The following is a 19,721-nucleotide window of genomic DNA, read 5'->3' as shown; positions in this document are numbered from 1 at the left end:
CTTATCAAAATGGGAAATCCTTTAAAAAAAAAAAAAAAGCTGGTGCCACTTCAGCTTTAGTCCATATGTGTGCATATATTTAAAAGTAAAACCAATTAAATTTAGCTTTCCTTCAAGTGAAGGTTTAAATAAAAACAATACCAATTAACAGCATTTTGCTCTCAGCCAGGTATCATAAAATTAAACATTACAAGGATCAAAGTTAATTGTTCATATTACCTTAAGCGATATCCCCACTAAGAGTACAATAAGCCACAAAACTACATTCATTATTAATACAATCTAACTTTTTCCATCAAGATTTTGTGAGAAACCTAGGCCAAAATGTAGTCAATAGACTTGATAATGAATACAAAGATCAATATACATCCTAAGAAAATTCAAATTTAGGTTTTACTTTCCATTATTTTTATTTATTCCCTAACCCTATCTTAGTTAACACATAAGGGGTCATTATCATTACCTAATATTTTCTGAATGACTGACATCTGGAATATTAGGAGCTATAGGTCATTTTATATCAAGCAGCAAAATACTCCAAGCTTTTCTGAAACATGATTTCCTCCCTCACTATATTTTTATTTTTAAAAGTATAAAAATACCTGTTGTTCTTGTGTAACATGTAGTTGATGAGACGGCTCTTCTAATAAGGCTTGTTCTAGCAGCAATTTAGAGTAAGTTTCCTGTAACCTCCTGGCTGCTGAAGGCTCAGAAGATGGTACATTTTTCACTTTACTAAATGCTTCCTTCTGTTTTCGGTAAAGCTCCTGAAGTCGTTTGTTCTTTTGTTCAGTTGCCTCTTTTTGAGCCTTCTTCTCTTCATTCTGCCTCCTCTTTCTTTCCTCTTGTTGTCTAACAATGTACTGGCGCACTTCATCTGTATCATAGTGCCTTTTTTTAGAAATAACAGGAGGATCTTCATTAGCTGTTAACTTGTCTGGTTTTCTTTTAACAGGGCTATGACTCCTAGAAGTTTGGGCTGGCACCACAGGCTTTTGATTCTGCCGATCCCCAGTTTCTTGCCTTGTAGCCTGTGGTGCAGGATCCAGCTGAAGATCATCAAGGATACCACGAATTTCAACTGGCAAAAAGTCCTTGTTTAAGGTGTCTTCCTCTGGTTTACTATCAGGGAGAGAAGCAGGCAATTTCTTAAAGTTATTCTCAAGCCGAACCCTACTTCGTGAACGTTCTGTGCTTCGTGGATGACGACGTTTATGTGACATGTCCAATCTAGGATCAGATTCTGCTCTTCCAATTTGGCCAACTGCAAAGTAAAAATTATTAGTACAGTAGTATACTATAAAATGCATTCCTAGTAATTTACTGCACTGAAAAATAAATTAGGCAATTCCTTTTCATCTTCACAGATACAAAGTCAAGTAACCAGTCATCGACAAATCTTAATGAAAAGAGAAGCGCTAGCTAGCTTCTTTGCAAAAAAAGGAAAGAACAACTTTTTTAAAAATTAAATTTGGAAAATCTACATTAAAAACATCCACACTTTGAAAAGATAAAACATGCACCTACATACCAAAACTAAACCATAAAGATACCAAATGAAGCCCACTGCAAGTAAAAGTCTAAAATATTAATAAAACCACATAAAATGGCACTAAGTTTAGAGAATGAAATGTGTATGAGTATGCCACAGAATTTCTAAAAGAGCCACATTTCTTTAAAAGTTTGTCATAATTTGATGTTTGGCACAAAAAAAATAAAACTAATCTCTAGAGACCCAATTTATCTACATAATCATGTTTAGGTTTTAATAATACCTGCAGAAAACAAATATTTCTATTTCTAGGAATAGCTTAAATGTAATTTTAAATTATGCTCTGTGAAGGGAGGACCTCACACAGCACTCTGCTTAAGCTCTCAACACGCAGTATTTTATATCTGTCATATTCTTCCTTATTTAACTATACTTTTACTCAAAACCTAACACAATGCTTTCCTACACAGGAGATATTTAATAAAGGCTTGCTTAATTGAACTGCATAATTTCTAACTGAGGGTAACTTTCAATCTACTTAGAACAGGTCAGAAGAAGAACAGCTACAATTTCAAGAGGCGGTATTTAAAACAGAAAAATACATAACCACCATTACCACCACCACCACCCCACCCATAGGCACATACTAATACGGAAGCAAACTGTACATTAGTATGTATGTGTGTAGGCATGTATGGATGTATGCCTGTTTATATGCATTTTAAGTATCCACTGTCATGCTAACTATACATCTTACAAATGTATATTTATCTGTCTACTTTACAGAGCTGGTTGAAAATATCACACGGAAAAAAATACGTATCCCATATATATTATGTTATACAGGGTGGCCCAAGAGTCTTAGTGATGTTTTAAGCTATTAGGCTTGAAGTGGCACCAAGACTTTTGGGACACCCTGCATTTACTCTTCTATGTAGACAACTATTTCATTTCTTCCTGAATCTTTTCCTGAAATTAAAATTAAATAATATTCCTATTCAGGATGCCTTGGTAGCTTAGAAATAACCGTTAACATGTGGATATTTTAAAACTTAAATTAAGCTAGAACATATGCTCATGAAATGTAAAACATGCATTATTCCAAATTTCAGCCAAGACCCTGGCAACAACATAAAGTGTTTATGTTCATATATGATACAGGAACAAAAATAATAAGGATGATGATGAAAAAGGGAATTACATCATTTCTTTTGGACAAGACTACCTGTAGACACAATCAAATTAAATTCTTTTTTGGGTATCTCCAAAGTGCTATAATGCCCTAGTCCTAAACACTCCCAAATGAGTGTTTTACTACAAAAAAAGAGAGTTTGTATGTCAATTTCTAAAGCTAATTCAATTACCCTTTGCCCCATTATAATTATAACACCTCACCAGATTTAGTAGTCTTCTCTTTTCCATTTCTATCACTTGACTCCGTCCTTCGCTCTTTTTGTTCTATTCTGGGTGCTGGACCCAAAATCTTCTTTACTAACTTTTGTCCATCTCTCCAAGAGGATGTACTTATCATACGGCCACCACCTACAAGATAAAGTTACACTGTATTTGAAGTAATTAGCTCTGGAGACATGTATCTATTAAACCACATAGGTTTAACAATTTGTCTTATACTTATCCACTGTCAACAAGAAGCTTAAATTTAATTATTTCCATCTGTATTTCAAATACCCAAATGATTTAAGTGTACTATGTTTAAATCTTGTTTTGCCATCAATGAAACCAGTACCTTGAAAATTCTATGTCATGGATATTATGGGAATTTTTTTTGTATGACTATACATATTTGTAATGGGTTTTGTTTTTCTTGCCTTCTCACTGGGTGGAGGAGGGAGAGAAGCGATTGAGAGAATTCAGAGCTGAATTTTAAAAAAGAGAAAGTAACACATCAAATATCCTCTTTAAGCATAATGCCTCCATAAATCCTGAAGATTAGGCAGAAAATCCAACTAAGATCTAAATACTGAACAGAAAAAGTACTCTGTCAAGATTTTCTGAAATGCTGCTCTCATAACTAATAAATATTGTTTGTATCTATTAAGAAATTTCTAATAGATAAGTTTCAATAAAAAGAATTTTATGGAAGTGAAGACTGAATAAAGATCAACATCTATTCTAAAGGTTACAACAACCTGTGCTTACTTTAGAACATGATCCAATTAAACATTTACTGATTTTATACTTATGAACGAGATGGAATATTTTATGACATTGTCCCTAACTTGAAACAGCCTAACGGGAACTTTAAAGAGAGACCTACTACCTACAAAGACTTTTTCGCTTTTATGTTACTACACAAGGAATATGGGAAGGGGCTCATCTTGAATTTTAGCTAAGTTACCAAATATGACATACAATTATTAGTAGCTTTTCATTTCCGGGAATAATTTGTTACTGGTAGGAAAAAGAGGCATTCACTTACAACCTGTTGTTTTTTGTTTTGTTTTTTGTATTCAGAGAACTTTATTTGATAAAATGTAACAAAAGTCTCTGTGAATTTGTTGGCTCCTGTCATTTAAAAAGGGCCAATTCTTCAGTCAAGACATGGAGAAAGTTTTCATATAGATATTCCATAAAACATAATTTAAAACAGCATAAAGCCATTGCCCATCAATGCTGCTTTGTCAAAGTGATCAATTATCATGTTATCAGGTTTAGTGCACAACACTGAGATTTACGCCCAAACAGAAGACTGAAGTACCTCCAGAAAAATCTTTAAAAGTAAAATATTCCAGGGGAAAACAGATTAAGTTATGATTAAGATATTTTGGGGAGATACCTTCAGGATTTCTCTCATTTCTTAGTTAAGAGTATATTAGTATATTTTTAAAAATACCATGTAAAATATTTTAACCTGTTCCACACAAGCATCATGGCATTTAAGCAGATATTTCTATAGGGACATTATCCTGTCTTAGCCATAGTATGTCACCTGAAATAAATAATTATACAGACTAGGCTGACACTGAAAATATTCACATTTTGTGACATCATTTTGGAACTTTTCCTAAGAATTTCTAATTCATCTTCAACAAAAGGTCAATGAATGAGACATGACACTGAGGAACATCTGAAGAAAAGCTGTTCCCTCCCCCCCATATTCGAAATTAGTAGGTTTGTGTTGCTACCATGGAATAAGTCCCAGAGGCAGGCCACAGAAGCCTTCATTTCCAATAGCTACCTGAAAGAATAACAGTCCAGCAACTTTGTTAAACATATAGTATCCCCAAGTTTTAAACTGACAATCCATTCTTTTTCAAGGCTTCTGCCTGGGTATTTACTGAATAAAAACTGAAGAAGTTTGTAGAAGTCGTCTTCATTTGATGATGGCAAATTAGGGGTGGCCAGAAAATTTAAAAATAGAAATCTAGCTCTTCAATAAAAAGTTAGCTCTATTTTCACCCATGACTAATTCTAACAAAAACTGGTAACCAAACTGGTACTCTCAACTGGTACCTAAGAATTTCTGGTTTATCACCTCAAGGATGTTTATGATTTCCAGGTTCTGATAATAAATCTGTAGAAAAATATAAAATTTTCTTCCAAGATAAAAAGTATTTTTCTCTAGCAAATATCATTACTATAAAATTTCCTTTTAAGATTCCAGGTAATGAAAAGTTTTTCCTTTCTTGGAATTGTTATATACTGCACATTGGAAACAGTCTTCTTCAAAAAACAAGTTGCATATAAACAGGCTGCTGTGTCAGGAAGCTGAGGATTAAAAGAGCTTGGTTTGAATTGGTGCCTTGGATTATTAAGATTAAAATCATTTACTTCTGTTAACTTTTCATTCTCTTTCAGGTATGAATCTTTCAGAGTGTGATTCTTACCTCGTGAAAAATCTTTTTGAGTAGCATCTATTATAAGAACAGGAAACAAATTTTCTTGTCAATGAGATTTACTCCTGATGCATTTTGAAGTAGATATGCTATCTTTGTATCTTAAAGAATCCTCCAGAGTTTTGGGGACACAAAGCAAAATTCCTTCTTTATAGGCTTGCAGCTAGTTATGTTTTATTATGCTTTTATAGAAATTAGTACAAGGTACGAGTATCCTTTGTCATTTGTTGTATGGGTACTTCTTAAAAGACAAGCTCAGAAATAAAGGCAACAGTTTCCCATCATACTAGGTAAACTATCAGACTGCAGACAGCCATAAGAGGTTACATGTGACATCCATTTAAATCTGGATCACTTTCACATGCTCATGGTGCTACTGACCTCTCCAGAACTTCTAGGATGTTGAAACTATCACACTTGTCAGAAAATCTACTGAAGCCATCAAAGTCGTGCCAAAGCTGTTGTATTCTATGGAACCCAAAAAGTTGCTATCAGAAATACCTGATTTCCAGGCAACAGTGGGGACAACAGCATGTCTTGCTCTGCTTTCCAACCATGGCAGATGAGAATGAGCTATTTCCACTAAGAAGGTCCCCATCACCATAGCCCCTATTCCCAGGGACATATTTTCCAACATTCCCTTGTTGGCGTGGGGGTGGGGGCGGAGAGTGGCCCACAGAAGCTCTTTCTACTGTTACCATCATATCACTGAGAGTACCCACTAGAAATTTCCTGTTTGCTGAACTTCTTGCCACTGGATGCTAGTCCCGTATTTTCAAAAAGGAAATTTTTAAGGGAAATAAAAACCTTGGAACCAAGAACAGTCAGTAATGCCTATCCAGAAGGACCATTCAATTAGTCCTTTGCCTTTAAAAAAAGCAACTACTACATGGCTCTGCTGCTACCCAACCAGGTGAGCCTGGTCTTTTTATTCAGGGACCTATCCAGGGCAATTTCCAGTCTGAGCATAAAGCACTGAAGGATCTGCTGTTACTCTTTCAAGGTCATTCACCAACTGGTAACACTCCAACCTCATCTGCAAATCCCTGGAATCTGCTACACTTTCTCTTTTTCTACCTATAGGGAGTCTATTGTTCTCTTCAAGACTGAGGTCAAATACCTGATCACTCTCATAAAACCACACTTGATACAACCCTCCTCAATCCTTGTATATTTCTTTACTGACACCTCTTTTATGCATCACGTCCCATTTTGTATTATAATTACCTGTGTATCAACTATACCTTCTTACTAATACCCCTGAAAGCAGGAACCATGTCTTACTCTCTTTGTACCTTCTAGGACTTCATATAGTATTCTATACCATAGTATGTGCTTAATAAATGTTTGTTGAGGGACAGACCCAAGATGGTGGCTGGAAAGCAGGGACTTGAGGTGAGCTCCCCACCTCCCCGGTCGCTCCAAACACCTATAAAAATGGCTCTGAACAAATTCTAGAACTGCAGAACCCACGAAATAGCAGAGGGTAGCAGGGCTCCAGCCCAGAACAGCCTGGATGGTCACTGGGTGAGGTCTATCACATGGAACCGGGAGCAAAGCAGAGCCCGGCATGAGCTGTGCCTGGACCAACCAGACCGGGGGCCAGGCGGAACAGGCCCTAGAGCCCTGAATCAGCGAGCTGTGGCGGTTGCCAGACACCAAAGACAACAGAGAAGGTTAGTGGGAAAAGCTGTGGGGGACAGAGTGAAAGGAGTTCGCGGTTTGGCCACCACCCCAGGGGCAGTGGAGGTGGCACAGCTACAAAACTACAGCTGCAGTTGCTTCTGGCCCCAGGCCCACCTGGTGGGAGGAATTAAGTGGCAGATCAGAGCAGGAGTGCAGAGCCAGCTCAGATCTGAGTCTGGTCCGGATTGGCAGTTCTTGGGGGAGGAGGAGCACTGGTGTGGCAGAGCATGCTGTGTAGAAATAGCTCTGAAAACAACAGCGCAGCCCCTCAAGCTTGGGACAAAGTACTCTCTACTCTACAAGCAGTCATACCCCAATGAAAAACTCAAGGGTCAAGTAGTTGGCTGGGAACATGGCCAGGCAGCAAAAACAGACTCACATTCAGACAAAGACTTTGGAATCTTTCTTTGGTGACAAAGAAGACCAAAACATACAGCCTGAAGAAGTCAACAAAATCAAAGAGCCTACATCAAAAGCCTCCAAGAAAAACATGAGCTGGTCTCATAAGGCCATGGAAGAGCTCAAAAAGGATTTGGAAAAGCAAGTTAGAGAAGTAGAGGAAAAACTGGGAAGAGAAATGAGAGTGATGCGGGAAAACCATGAAAAACAAGTCAATGACTTGCTAAAGGAGACCCAAAAAAATACTGAAGAAAACAACACCTTAAAAAATAGACTAACTCAAATGGCAAAAGAGCTCCAAAAAGCCAATGAGGAGAAGAATGCCTTAAAAGGCAGAATTAGCCAAATGGAAAAGGAGGTCCAAAAGACCACTGAAGAAAATACTACCTTAAAAATGAGACTGGAGCAAGTGGAAGCTAGTGACTTGATGAGAAATCAAGATATTATAAAACAGAAACAAAGGAACGAAAAAATGGAAGGCAATGTCAAATATCTCATTGGAAAAACCACTGACCTAGAAAATAGATCCAGGAGAGATAATTTAAAAATTATTGGACTACCTGAAAGCCATGATCAAAAAAAAGAGCCTAGATATCATCTTTCAAGAAATTATCAAGGAGAATTGCCCTGATATTCTAGAACCAGAGGGTAAAATAGAAATTGAAAGAATCTACAGATCGCCTCCTCAAATAGATCCCAAAAAGAAAACTCCTAGGAACATTGTCGCCAAATTCCAGAGCTCCCAGGTCAAGGAGAAAATACTGCAAGCAGCCAGAAAGAAACAATTTGAATATTGTGTAAACACAATCAGAATAACACAATATCTAGCAGCTTCTGCATTAAGGGATCGAAGGGCTTGGAATATGATATTTCAGAGGTCAATGGAGCTAGGATTAAAACCAAGAATCACCTACCCAGCAAAACTGAGTATCATGCTCCAAGGCAAAATATGGACTTTCAATAAGATAGAGGACTTTCAAGCTTTCTCAGTGAAAAGACCAGAACTGAATAGAAAACTTGACTTTCAAACACAAGAATCAAGAGAAGCATGAAAAGGTAAACAAGAAAGAGAAATCATAACGGACTTAGTAAAGTTGAACTGTTTTGTTTACATTCCTACATGGAAAGATGATGTGTATAATTCATGAGACCTCAGGATTAGGGTGGCTGAAGGGAATATACATACATACATACATACATACGGCACAGGGTGTGTTGAATATGAAGGGATGATATCTAAAAAAATATCAAATTAAGGCATGAGAGAGGGATATATTGAGAGAGGGAAAAAGGAAGAGACAGAATGGGGTAAGTTATCTCACATAAAAGTGGCAAGAAAAAGCAGTTCTCTAGGAAGGGAAGAGGGGGCAGGTGAGGGGGAATGAGTGAATCTTCCTCTCATCAGATTTGACCTGAGGAGGGAATAACATACACACTCAATTGGGTACCTTACCCCACAGGAAAGAAGGAGAAAGGAGATAAAAAAGGGGGGATGATAGAAGGGAAGGCAGATGGGGGGAGGAAGTAATCAAAAACAAACACTTTTGAAAAGGGACAGGGTCAAGGGAGAAAATTGAATAAAGGGAAATAGGACAGGAAGGAGCAAAACATAGTTAGTCTTTCACAACATGAGCATTGTGGAAGGGTTTTACATAATGATATGCATGTGGCCTATGTTGAATTGCTTGCCTTCTTAGGGAAGGTGGGTGGGAAGGGAAGAGGGGAGAGAATTTGGAACTCAAAGTTTTAAAAACAGATGTTCAAAAAAAAAAAGTTTTTGCATGCAATTAGGAAATAAGATACACAGGCAATGGGGCATAGAAATTTATCTTGCCCTACAAGAAAGTATGGCAAAAGGGGATGAGGGGGAGTGGGGTGACAGAAGGGAGGGCTGACTGGTGAACGGGGCAATCAGAATATATGCCATCTTGGAGTGGGGGGGAGGGTAGAAACAGGGAGAAAACTTGTAATTCAAACTCTTGTGAAAATCAATGCTAAAAATTAAAAATATTAAATAAATAAATTTTTAAAAAAGGACAAAAAAAGAAAAATATTTCTGTGGCTGACAGCTAGAAAAACACAAATTAAAACAATTCTGGGGCATGCCATAACACTGTCAGATTGGGTAAGACTGACAAGAAAAAACTGATACTTGCAAGGGGGAGGGGATGGGAAAACAGATACAGTAATACACAGATGGTGGAGCTTTGAACTTCCAACCATTCTGGAAAACAATTTGCAACGATGACCACAAGAATATTGAACTGCACATACCATTTCATACTAGAAGAGTTCTATCTGAAAGACATCAAAAGTAGAGGAAAGGGACCCATATATATAAAAATATTTATAGCAACTCTTTCAGTGGTAGCAAAAAATTGGAAACTGAGAGTATGCCCATTAATTGCAGAATGGCTGAGAAATTGAATATGATGGCTGAGCATATGAATATGATGGAATACTATTGCTCTGTAAGAAGTTATGAGGGGGGTGGTTTCAGAAAAACTGGAAAGATTTATAAAAATTGATGCAAAGTGAACTGAGTATAAGAACAACACTCTACACGGTAACAAAAATATTGTAAAAATGATAACTTTGAAAAACTTAGTAACTCTGATAAACAAAATGGCTTCCACATTTCCAAAGGTATCATGATGAAATGTTATTCTTCTCCTGACTGAGAAGTGATGGACTCAGCATAAAATATGAATAAATAAATAAATGTTTGTTGAACTGAAATGAATTATACCACCTAGAACAATTAACAGCAGTTGCAAAATTATGCAAGTATTTCCTAAATCTAGTCATTTTTGTGCCTCTTCCAAAATGACTGCCTTTCAGACAACTTTTTATTGATATCACTGGAAAAATGTTAAACTTTGCCCATTCTTAAAACTTAAGAATTACATTAATTTGTATTCAAAACATATGTGATTCTTTACATTTTTACAAATTCTTTTTCCAATTACTATGCTATCTGCAACTATCCCGTGATGTTGTTATTGTTGTTCAGTCTTTTTTTCAGTCATGTATTTGTGAGCCCATTTGGAATTTTCTTGGCAAAGATACTGGAATGGTTTGCAATTTCCTTCTCTAGCTCATTTTACAGAAGAGGAAAGTGAGGCAAACAGGGTGAAGTGACTTGCCAAGGGTCACACAGCTACTAAATATCTGAGGCCAGATTTGAACTCGGGAAGATAAGTCTTCCTGACTCCAGGCCCAGCAATCTATCCACTGAATTAGTGGAAAATGTTAGAGATTTAAGAAAGAAATGAGCAATTCTAAAAATATATAGAAGAAAAAAGTTCAGAATGGGACACAAACAAGATAATTTTGTTACAAGGGGGTAAGGATAGGTCCTGGAGCTGTAATTTCATTTGTTACTACCATGTTAAATTTAATATAAACTTAATTTTAAAAAACTAAGCTATGTAACAGAAGTTTACAATTTTATACTCAATCCTCTTTTTTGTTCTTTGTATGCCAGAATGTTTGTGATTTTGGTGATTAAGTTCATAATAAAATTTAAATAAAAAAAGAAAGTAGAACAAGTTAACAAGTAGAACTGGTGAAAAGAATAAAATGGGGAAACAAAATTACAACTTTAAAGTGGGAAAGAACCTCACAGATCATCTAATCAATCAAGTATTTCTATTAGGCATCTACTACATGTGCCTGGCACTGTGGTAGTCCACAGATACAAGTACAAAGAATAAAACATGCCCTACTTGCAATGAGTTTACATTCTAACTGGGAAGACTACAGTATAAAACTATATATATCATAAATATTAAACGATTAAGTAAAAATAGAGACAAAGTAGCTACAAGCAAGGTATTATAGCAGGGTAAGTAGAAAGTGGAAGGCTCTGGAAAGGCATCATGCAGAAGGTACTACTAATCTGCATCTTTAAAAAAGAGAGGGACTCTATTAGCCAAAGATAAGGAGGAGTGCATTCCAGGCACAGAAGATACAAAGTTATGGAAAATAGGAGATGAAGCATTACACGGAAGGAACAGAGAGAAAGCAAGTTTGGCTGGATCACAGAGTGCAAGACGAGGAGTAAGGAACAATAAGAATGAAAAGAGAGGTTGAGGCCAAGTTGCGAAGGGCTTGCAAAGTTAAAGAAAGGCATTTATATTTTCTCCTAGAGCCAATAAGGAGCCACTAGAATTGGATGAGTAAGGGAGTGACATAGTTAGATTTGCATTTAAGGAAAACTGCTTTGGCAGCAATGTGGAAGATGGCCCAGAGAAGGAAAAGACTTGAGGCAGGCAGACCAACTAGGAGGCTTTCGAATGACCTAGGTGAGAGGTGATGAGAGCATCAACCAAGGTGACAGCTGAGCAGAGAGAAGGTGATGTGAAAGATGTTGTAAAGGCAGAAATGGCAAGATCTGACAAATGATTGGCTATATGGAATGAAGGGGAATGGGAAGTCCAGGATGATGCCAAGACTGGAAGACTGGAAGAATGGTGATACCTTCAACAAATTTTTGTTGTTTTTTGTTCGTTTCAATCACGTCTAACTCTTTGTGATCCCAGATGGGGTTTTCTTGGCAAAGATACTGGAATGGTTTGCCATATTCTTCTCCAGCTCATTTTACAAATGAGGAACTGAGGCAAACAGGGTTAAGTGACTTGCCCAGGGTCACACATCTAGCAAGTGTAAACTAGTGCTCTACCCACTACACTACCTACCTGGCCCTGAGCTTCAACAGACAGGAAGTCACAAAGAAATAAGTTTTATGGGGAAAGAGGAGTCAAATTTTAGACATGTTGAATTTGAGATGTTTTTGGAACATCCAGTTCGAAAAGTCCAACAGGCAAATGATGATGGGGGATTAAAGATCAGGGGAGATACTGCAGCTGGTTAGATACATCTGAGGGCCATCTGCATAGAGGTGATAGTTTAACTCATGAGATCTGATGAGGTTACCAAGACAGAGAATATAAAGGGAAAAAAAGACCTAATATAGAACCTTAAGGACCACTCACAGATAAGGGATATAATGTGAAAATGTCAGCAAAAGTGGCTGAGGTAAGTCAAGAAAGTATCCAGGACAATACAGTGGTCAGTATTGTCAAATGTAGGAGACAGGTAGAAAAGTATTAGCATTGAGAAAAGATCATCAGATTTGGCAATGAAGATATCACTGTTAAGTTCAGGAAAGTATAGTTTCAGTTGAAGTTGGAAGTCAGATTGCAAAGGATTTGTTGAGGAGTGAGAGGAGTGAAAGCAGCAACAACTTGCATCTGTGTAGTGCATTAAAGTCTGCAACAGTGTGCACAGCCTCTCTTTTAAGCCTGACTTCAACTTTGTGAATTGGTTACAACAGATTTACTTAAACCCATTTTACAGAGGAGGGCAATTCTCACAGAGACTAAATGACTTACCCAAAGATACAATTCACACCCAGATTCCTCTTGACTCCAAATGCAGCACTCTTTCCCACTACACTTCACTCTTCCTGGCTAAGAGCTAACATCTATATAATGCTTTAAAAGCTAATTAATTATGATTTCTTCAAAGAATCTCAGAAAAAGAATTCAAGCATTTCTAGGATATTATATAAATCAAATAACTCTAAGAGATCATATGAGAGCTTGGGAGTTATATGTGACACTTAAGGATGTCTTGTACTCTCTCTATATCAATAAAACTCCAGACTCCTAGGCAACTAATGAATGTTAAGGGCAGGACATAAATCCTAGGTATCCCAGACACCAATGCAGAAAGGGAGAGAAAAGGGGAAGGAAGGAAAGAAGGACTCCAATGGGATACAAATACCTACACTCAAATTCCCAACACTAACTCTGATACCTGACCACTTCCAAGGGGAATTTTAGTTTCAAAGAAATAGAGCCTGTGAGAACTATGGGGTAAATATGGTATTATTTGACACCTTTGCTTTATAGCCCTAGACAGCAACATGCAGGAGCTAGTATCTTGTCCAATTTTGGCAGAGGCCTACAAATGTGCGCTTAAAAGATTTCATTAACATGGAAAATGTCCCCATGGCAGGAAAACATTCTGCTAGCCTATTTAAGCATGTGCTATCTATGGGATTTCCCTAACACATTCCAAATCATAAAGCGTTTATCCTTGTCCATATTTTCCTCTAAATCCCCAAAAAGATAATCAATGAACAAAATTATGCACAAGTGGTAAATGCTACAAATTAAAGAGAATAACGTAGTGAACTGATATCTGTTAACATGAGTTCAAATATAAAAAAATTATCATTTTCATTTTTTTCACAGCTTTTTAAAGTTTACTATATGTTTTCATTTTCAGACCTTATTAAAACCAATCACACTGCTCCAAACATACAAAGCCCATGACAAGAAGTTATTACTATCCAAGTCAGGAATGTAATTTACCTTGCTTTTACCTAGAACAGCACTGATCAAAACTCATGACACTTTGTTTCATTCATTAATCCCCATGCTAACCTATCTCAACAGATGTGGTCTTAGTATAGATCTGATGAGAGAACATATACTAACCTGACTTGCAATCTGGACTTGATGACTGTGTTACCTTTTGTACTTTTCTAACTGGTCTGACTGTTTTCTTCTCCTTACTTTTTTCAGTAGGCTTCTCTTTTACTGAGACATCTTCTGAAAGGCAAAAATAACATACCATACGCAAGACAATGACTGTTATCATCCCAATGAGAATTTAAAAAAACAACTAAAAAACTAAAACGTGAATGCAAAGCATAGGAAGTAAAAGGCCAATATTAATCTGTGGCTACTTACTGCTTTAAATTTTATAAATATAATTTTTAAAAGACACACCATCAATTCTCAGCTCCAATAGCTTTTTATGGAAGTCAACGTTCTAGGTACTACAGAATGGATTACCTGAATTGGATTTAAATTTGTTATTTCATTTTCCCAGTTAGGGCAATGGGAATGTCACCTAATTTTTATAAGTTTCACAAAGCTGCAATAAGTTTTGTCAGCTATAATTACAACATTTTTATGCCTTGATGGAATCTTAATTTAGAAAAAAGTATTCTCTAGCTGAACTATTATTGAAGTTGTGAAATAAAATTTCATGAGGTAATTTTCAGAGAAACAATTCTTGTTCTTCTTATGAACTATATCTTGTCATTTTACCTATAAATTTACAGCCGAATTATTTTTAAAAACTCCAATCCAGTGAATGCACTTAACTACACACATACAAATACTAAACATTTGGCCTCTAAAATTGAGATTCAAATAATGGGTACTTCTGTAATATAGACAAAACTTTCAACAATTTGTTAAGAATCAGGAATTTGATTAGACTTTGGACAAAAATACAATTTTAAAGTGGATCAGAAGAGCTAAATTATGTCAAACTTCCTATGCATTTTAAAGGTTAAAAAAAAAAAAAAAGACTCATGGGTTGCTAGAGCTGAAAGTGACTTTAGAAATCAGCTAGTCTAAGCTGCTTATTTTACACAAAGAAAGAAGTCCTAAGAGGGCCCAACATCATGTGGCTAAATAGTGGCAGATTTCCAACTTAATCCTACATTTCCTTACTCTTAGTCTAATGTTCTTTCTACTACATAACTTTTCTTCCTAAGATGGTCTATAAACAGAGAAAAGCCTAGAAGCTTGACCCAAATATAACACATTTCTTTAAACTCATACTTTTTTAATGTCTATCAATTTCAATGACAACATATTTAAGGTGTTTGGTTTCAAAACAACAAAGGAAACAATAAAGCAAAGTTAAACTTAATGTTCTGGGTTTTTTTTTAAGGTGTGAGAAAGGAGTTAAGGACAATTCATTTTTATCCTTTAGTCCAAGGGTGGAAAATCTATGGCCTTGAGGCGACATGTAGCTCTCTAGGTCCTCAAATACGACCCTCTGACTGAATTCCAACTTCACAGAACAAATCCCCTTAATAAAAGGATCTGTTCTATAAAACTTGGACTCAGGCAGAAGGCCACACTCAACGACTTAGAAGGCCACATGTGGCCTCATGGCCACAAGTTCCCCACCCCTGCTTTAGTGTTTTCTAGTGCTGGTCTGCAAACTCATGTATTCCTTGGCCTTCTCTGATATGATCTCTAATGTAGTCTACAATACAAAAAGGCTGATACAGAAACATGCGAACCAACAGAATTATTTTACTCTCTGATACTGTGATATTCCTCCAATTAAAAATGATGGACAGGATGTTAGAAAAGCAATTCTCCAAACCATCAGTTTTTTAAAATTTGGTAAACATTTTAGTATTATTCAATGGAAAACAACCTTAGGAGGTCACCTAGTATTTCCTACTGCTTCCAGGTATCTGTACATATAAATCATCCAAGTCAGGATAATATTTAACCTATCTAAAGAGAACTTCAGGAATAGGGCCTTCACAAATCCTTCTACCATTTATTCTAATTTTTAATCATCTTTATAAACAATTTTTTTCTTATATCTAGCTGAATTCTCCCAATACAACTAAGGCTCATAACCTCAAATTTAATCCTACAAAAGACTCAATGAGGGTCCACCAAGAGTGCCTTTAGTCTGACAAAAGGAAAAAAATTATGTTTTGTGCAGAGCCCTCATATAGTTAATTCAAAAAAAAAAAAAGCATGCAGTATTAGCCTAAAAATCCCCCAAAATCTCTTATAAATTCTATAACCATTATGGATTTATAATATATGATGAATCCATGAAAGAAAACTTTATTGACAACTTTAAAAAAAGCACTTTTATTATACTTTGGTACAGTCAAAAAGAAAAGTGGAAATAACTGTTAACTTTTAAAAACTGAGATAAAATAAAAAGCTAATGTTAACTGTCATCATCCTCAAGCTTAAGTTACCTGATCTTAAATATTAAGCTATCTTGACTTTTCAGGTTTCAAAAAAAAGATAAGACTAAAATGTTTCTGATAATTAATTATTTAAAAAAATAAGAAATTAAACAATATCTTAATGAGGATATCAATGGCCTCTACTTTCCTTGTAACTATCAGTCCTCTTATGATGATTCGGCTATTCTTATCTTATAAATGAATGAAAAAACATTTATTATGTGCTTATTACTATATGCAAGCACTACACTAAACAGTGAGATATAATTACAAAAAAGAAGACAAGATTGACCTTGCTCTCAAGGAGCTCACAGTAAAAGTGGAGGAAATGATACAAAAACAAATTCAGCTGATGGGCAGATGGAAAGGCCCAGAAATCTTAAGGGTGCATCAACTAGGGCAGATGGCAAGGTAGAAAAATCTTTAGACTACATCAGTAGGTCCAGTTGATAGTAATAGGATATAGTGTTAGGCCACAGGATAAGACCTGGTGGCTCGTCAACTCACTAGAAAGAAAAGATTTGCTAATTCCCATTTCCTCGAAGGCATGTGAGCTATCAAGAAGCCCAGATGGATTTTGGGACACCTCTGGGTCAGGGAAGAGACTGAGGGGAGAAGGAGGGAGGGAGGAAGGGAGGGAGAAGGAAAGACTTCGATCCACACTGACTAGGGTGGGAGAGTTGGAAAGGAATGGGAGAAAAGGGAGAAGGGTGTCCCTGGTGGCAAGGACTTTTCTTCTTTGCCACTATAACTCTGCTGCCTTCTCACTTTGGAATATCCCTCTATACCATGCTGGTTCCCTTCTCCTATTGGTAAATTCCTTCTGGAGCCTCCACTTTAGGGAGGAGCTCAGGCTGCCCATGTTTCATTCCCCACCTGTCTATGCCTCTGACTCTCTGACCTCTGTCACCATAATACCACAGGATACCTTCTCTCTTCTCCCCCTTTCCAGCTCTCTTTTTTATGTGTTGTCTTACTCCATTAAAATATGAACTCCTCGAGGGCAGAAACTGTCTTTCTTTTTGCTTATATTTGTATCCTCAGCCTATAGCAGAATGCCTCATACATGGTAATGCTTAATAAAAGCTTGTTGCCTCAACTTTCCTTTCCTTAATTCTAATTATCTTTCACATAGCTCTAAGAGTTATCTTTCTCAAGATACATTAACATTATATTACTCTTCTTGTCAAAAGTCTTTGAGACCTTCCAATTTCTTATACTACAATTGCGCCCAATAGACTTTAAGGCCCTCTGTTTCCTATCACTATTTTCCTATGCCCTTTCTCTAGTACAATTCTCCCCTATAAGGTATCTACTTTCCACTTCTCAGTCTCAACAGAGCATTTTTTCACCAGTAGTAGGACAGATTATTGAGAAACTTAAGGATATAAAAAATTTGGAAAAAAATGCACTTCACTCATCTTTTTCAGAAGACTAGTACAACTCAGCACTTTAAAATAGCTTGGTTTCTGCCTTGCCAGTTTTATCTCTGTAACATAGACTAAAAAGAAGGTACTTATGGAGTGGACAGAATACTGGACTTAGAAAAAGGAAGATCTGGGCCAAATTCCACCCTCCAATATTTACTAGCTATGTGACTAGAGACAAACACTTAACTTCTGAACTTCAATTTCTTAATCTGTAAAATAGGGAGAAAACTGATAGTACCTACCTATCACACAGGGTTTAAGAGAGATTTCACATGAGATAACATTCATAAAGTGCTTTAGAAACCTAAAAATACCTGAATAGATCTATAGCCTCCTCAATTTAGGTACTCCCTTCAGTGATGCAGACTACATGTTCATGCCTGCCAATCCTTAAGTAATTCTTAATTTTACTCATTCTTTGTAATTTACATGAGCTATAAACCTTGAAATCAACTACTATAAGTGACAGAGAGTGCTTTGTAGTTGAAAATCACATTCTGTTTTAGGTCCAAGATTGAGTTAGAAATGGGAAGTGGTACAAAGTGACAGAAAAAAAATTTCTACCATGGTAGATTCCCTTTTGGTTTTGCTTCCATTTTTTATCTGATTACGGCAAAAACAGTAGGAGGAAATGCAGGAAAGGGTCATATGGATCCAATCATGCATACAAAATCTTCAAATCATATTTTTAAAGAATCTGCTTCTTACCTCCAAAGTGTAATCCAAAATCTCGATATAAATCTCTACTCATATTATGAAACACTGCTTCAGGCCACACCTTTCCATCAGGGGTTCGAATTTTAGTCTCTGCAGGGTTGAAGCCTATGATAAACCAACAAGGATAGAACACGCTTAAGATCTGTCAGAGTTACTCAGAAGGCTGAGGTTTTTCCTAGGAAAAAAATGAATCACACACTATACAATGTATTTTAACACACCATGTCATAAAAATAAGATACAGCAAGAGAAAGCCACCTAAGATTATCTTTAAACTGCATAATAAAAACAAAATTTAACAACTAAATATATTAAATTCAATCTATTTCAGTAAACATTTATTAAATGCCAACTATGTATACAGTCTTGTGAATATGTAGATAAAAAAGTGACAGTCACTGCCCTAATAAAGAACTTACATTCTTCTAGAGGGATAAAGCAAGTACACTGATAATTTAAATACATGGTGAGGTGTCATTCAAACATTTCAAAGAAGAAGTGCAAACAAAAAGTTCTAGGAAAATAGAGGATGGAGAGAACAGTTTCAGCTATGGAGGGGTTCTCTATGATTCCTATGATTAGAAAATATATCCAAAGAAGGTAATTTAAAAGAAAAAGTATTCTTATACAAAGATTTTATAGATACATAATAGTGTAATAGCAAAAAAAGTACAAATAAGCTAAGTATATAGAATTGAGAAAAGGCTTTTATCTCCATAAAGTACAACAAATATGAAGATATATAAAAATATGAAAAGATCTAAGCAAAGTAATAAAAAGTAAAAGCAAAACCAGAAATACATATACAAATATATACAAATTTACAACAATGTAAAATATAGATCCACACGTATGTGAACATATAAATCATAATGTTAGAAGTTACAGAATAAACTGAGTTGCCATTGAAAAACCTGTAAAACTATTGTCAAATCCACTAAACAAAAGATAAAAATGAGGAAAAAGTTCAATAGGTACAGGAGAAAGAAAATGTTCTGGCAGAAGAGGAAAAAGATCTTATTCTTCCTTCTCTGCAAATTCTCAAAATACTGTGTGCCTCCAACCTCAAAGATAAAGTTGATCATGGTCACCATCTTTCTATTTTGTCATTGTAAGATTTAAGCACTGTGTCAAAAAGTATAAGAAAAAGCCTTTTAAAAACCTATTTCTTCAATCTATTCTAAATACATCACTAATCATCAAAAAAAAAATGCATTGTAACTCAATTACTAGCCCTTAAGAGAATACTACTACTGATATTCATTCATCATGGCAATACAAAGATGTCTTATTTTAGAATGGATCAGAATTTCAGAGATTTC

The 19,721-nt window shown here is 36.0% G+C and overlaps 1 protein-coding gene across 1 annotated transcript in view; it reads right to left on the bottom strand.

Annotated features, from left to right (window-relative positions):
* CEP350 (centrosomal protein 350) overlaps positions 1 to 19,721 on the bottom strand; it is a 179,924-nt gene that overhangs the window by 119,083 nt on the left and 41,120 nt on the right. Inside the window, exons 7-10 of the mRNA XM_036756981.1 lie at positions 18,391 to 18,504; positions 13,944 to 14,057; positions 2,888 to 3,034; positions 603 to 1,264 (exon numbers count right to left, since the gene is read on the bottom strand). Of these exons, the coding sequence (XP_036612876.1) occupies positions 603 to 1,264; positions 2,888 to 3,034; positions 13,944 to 14,057; positions 18,391 to 18,504 (1,037 nt within the window). The remainder of the gene's footprint in view (positions 1 to 602; positions 1,265 to 2,887; positions 3,035 to 13,943; positions 14,058 to 18,390; positions 18,505 to 19,721) is intronic.

The sequence above is a fragment of the Trichosurus vulpecula genome, chromosome 4, assembly GCF_011100635.1.
Source record: "Trichosurus vulpecula isolate mTriVul1 chromosome 4, mTriVul1.pri, whole genome shotgun sequence".
Taxonomy (NCBI): Eukaryota; Metazoa; Chordata; class Mammalia; order Diprotodontia; family Phalangeridae; genus Trichosurus; species Trichosurus vulpecula.
The sequence above is the reverse complement of the archived record's forward strand: the minus strand, read 5'-3'. Positions and strand labels throughout refer to the sequence as shown.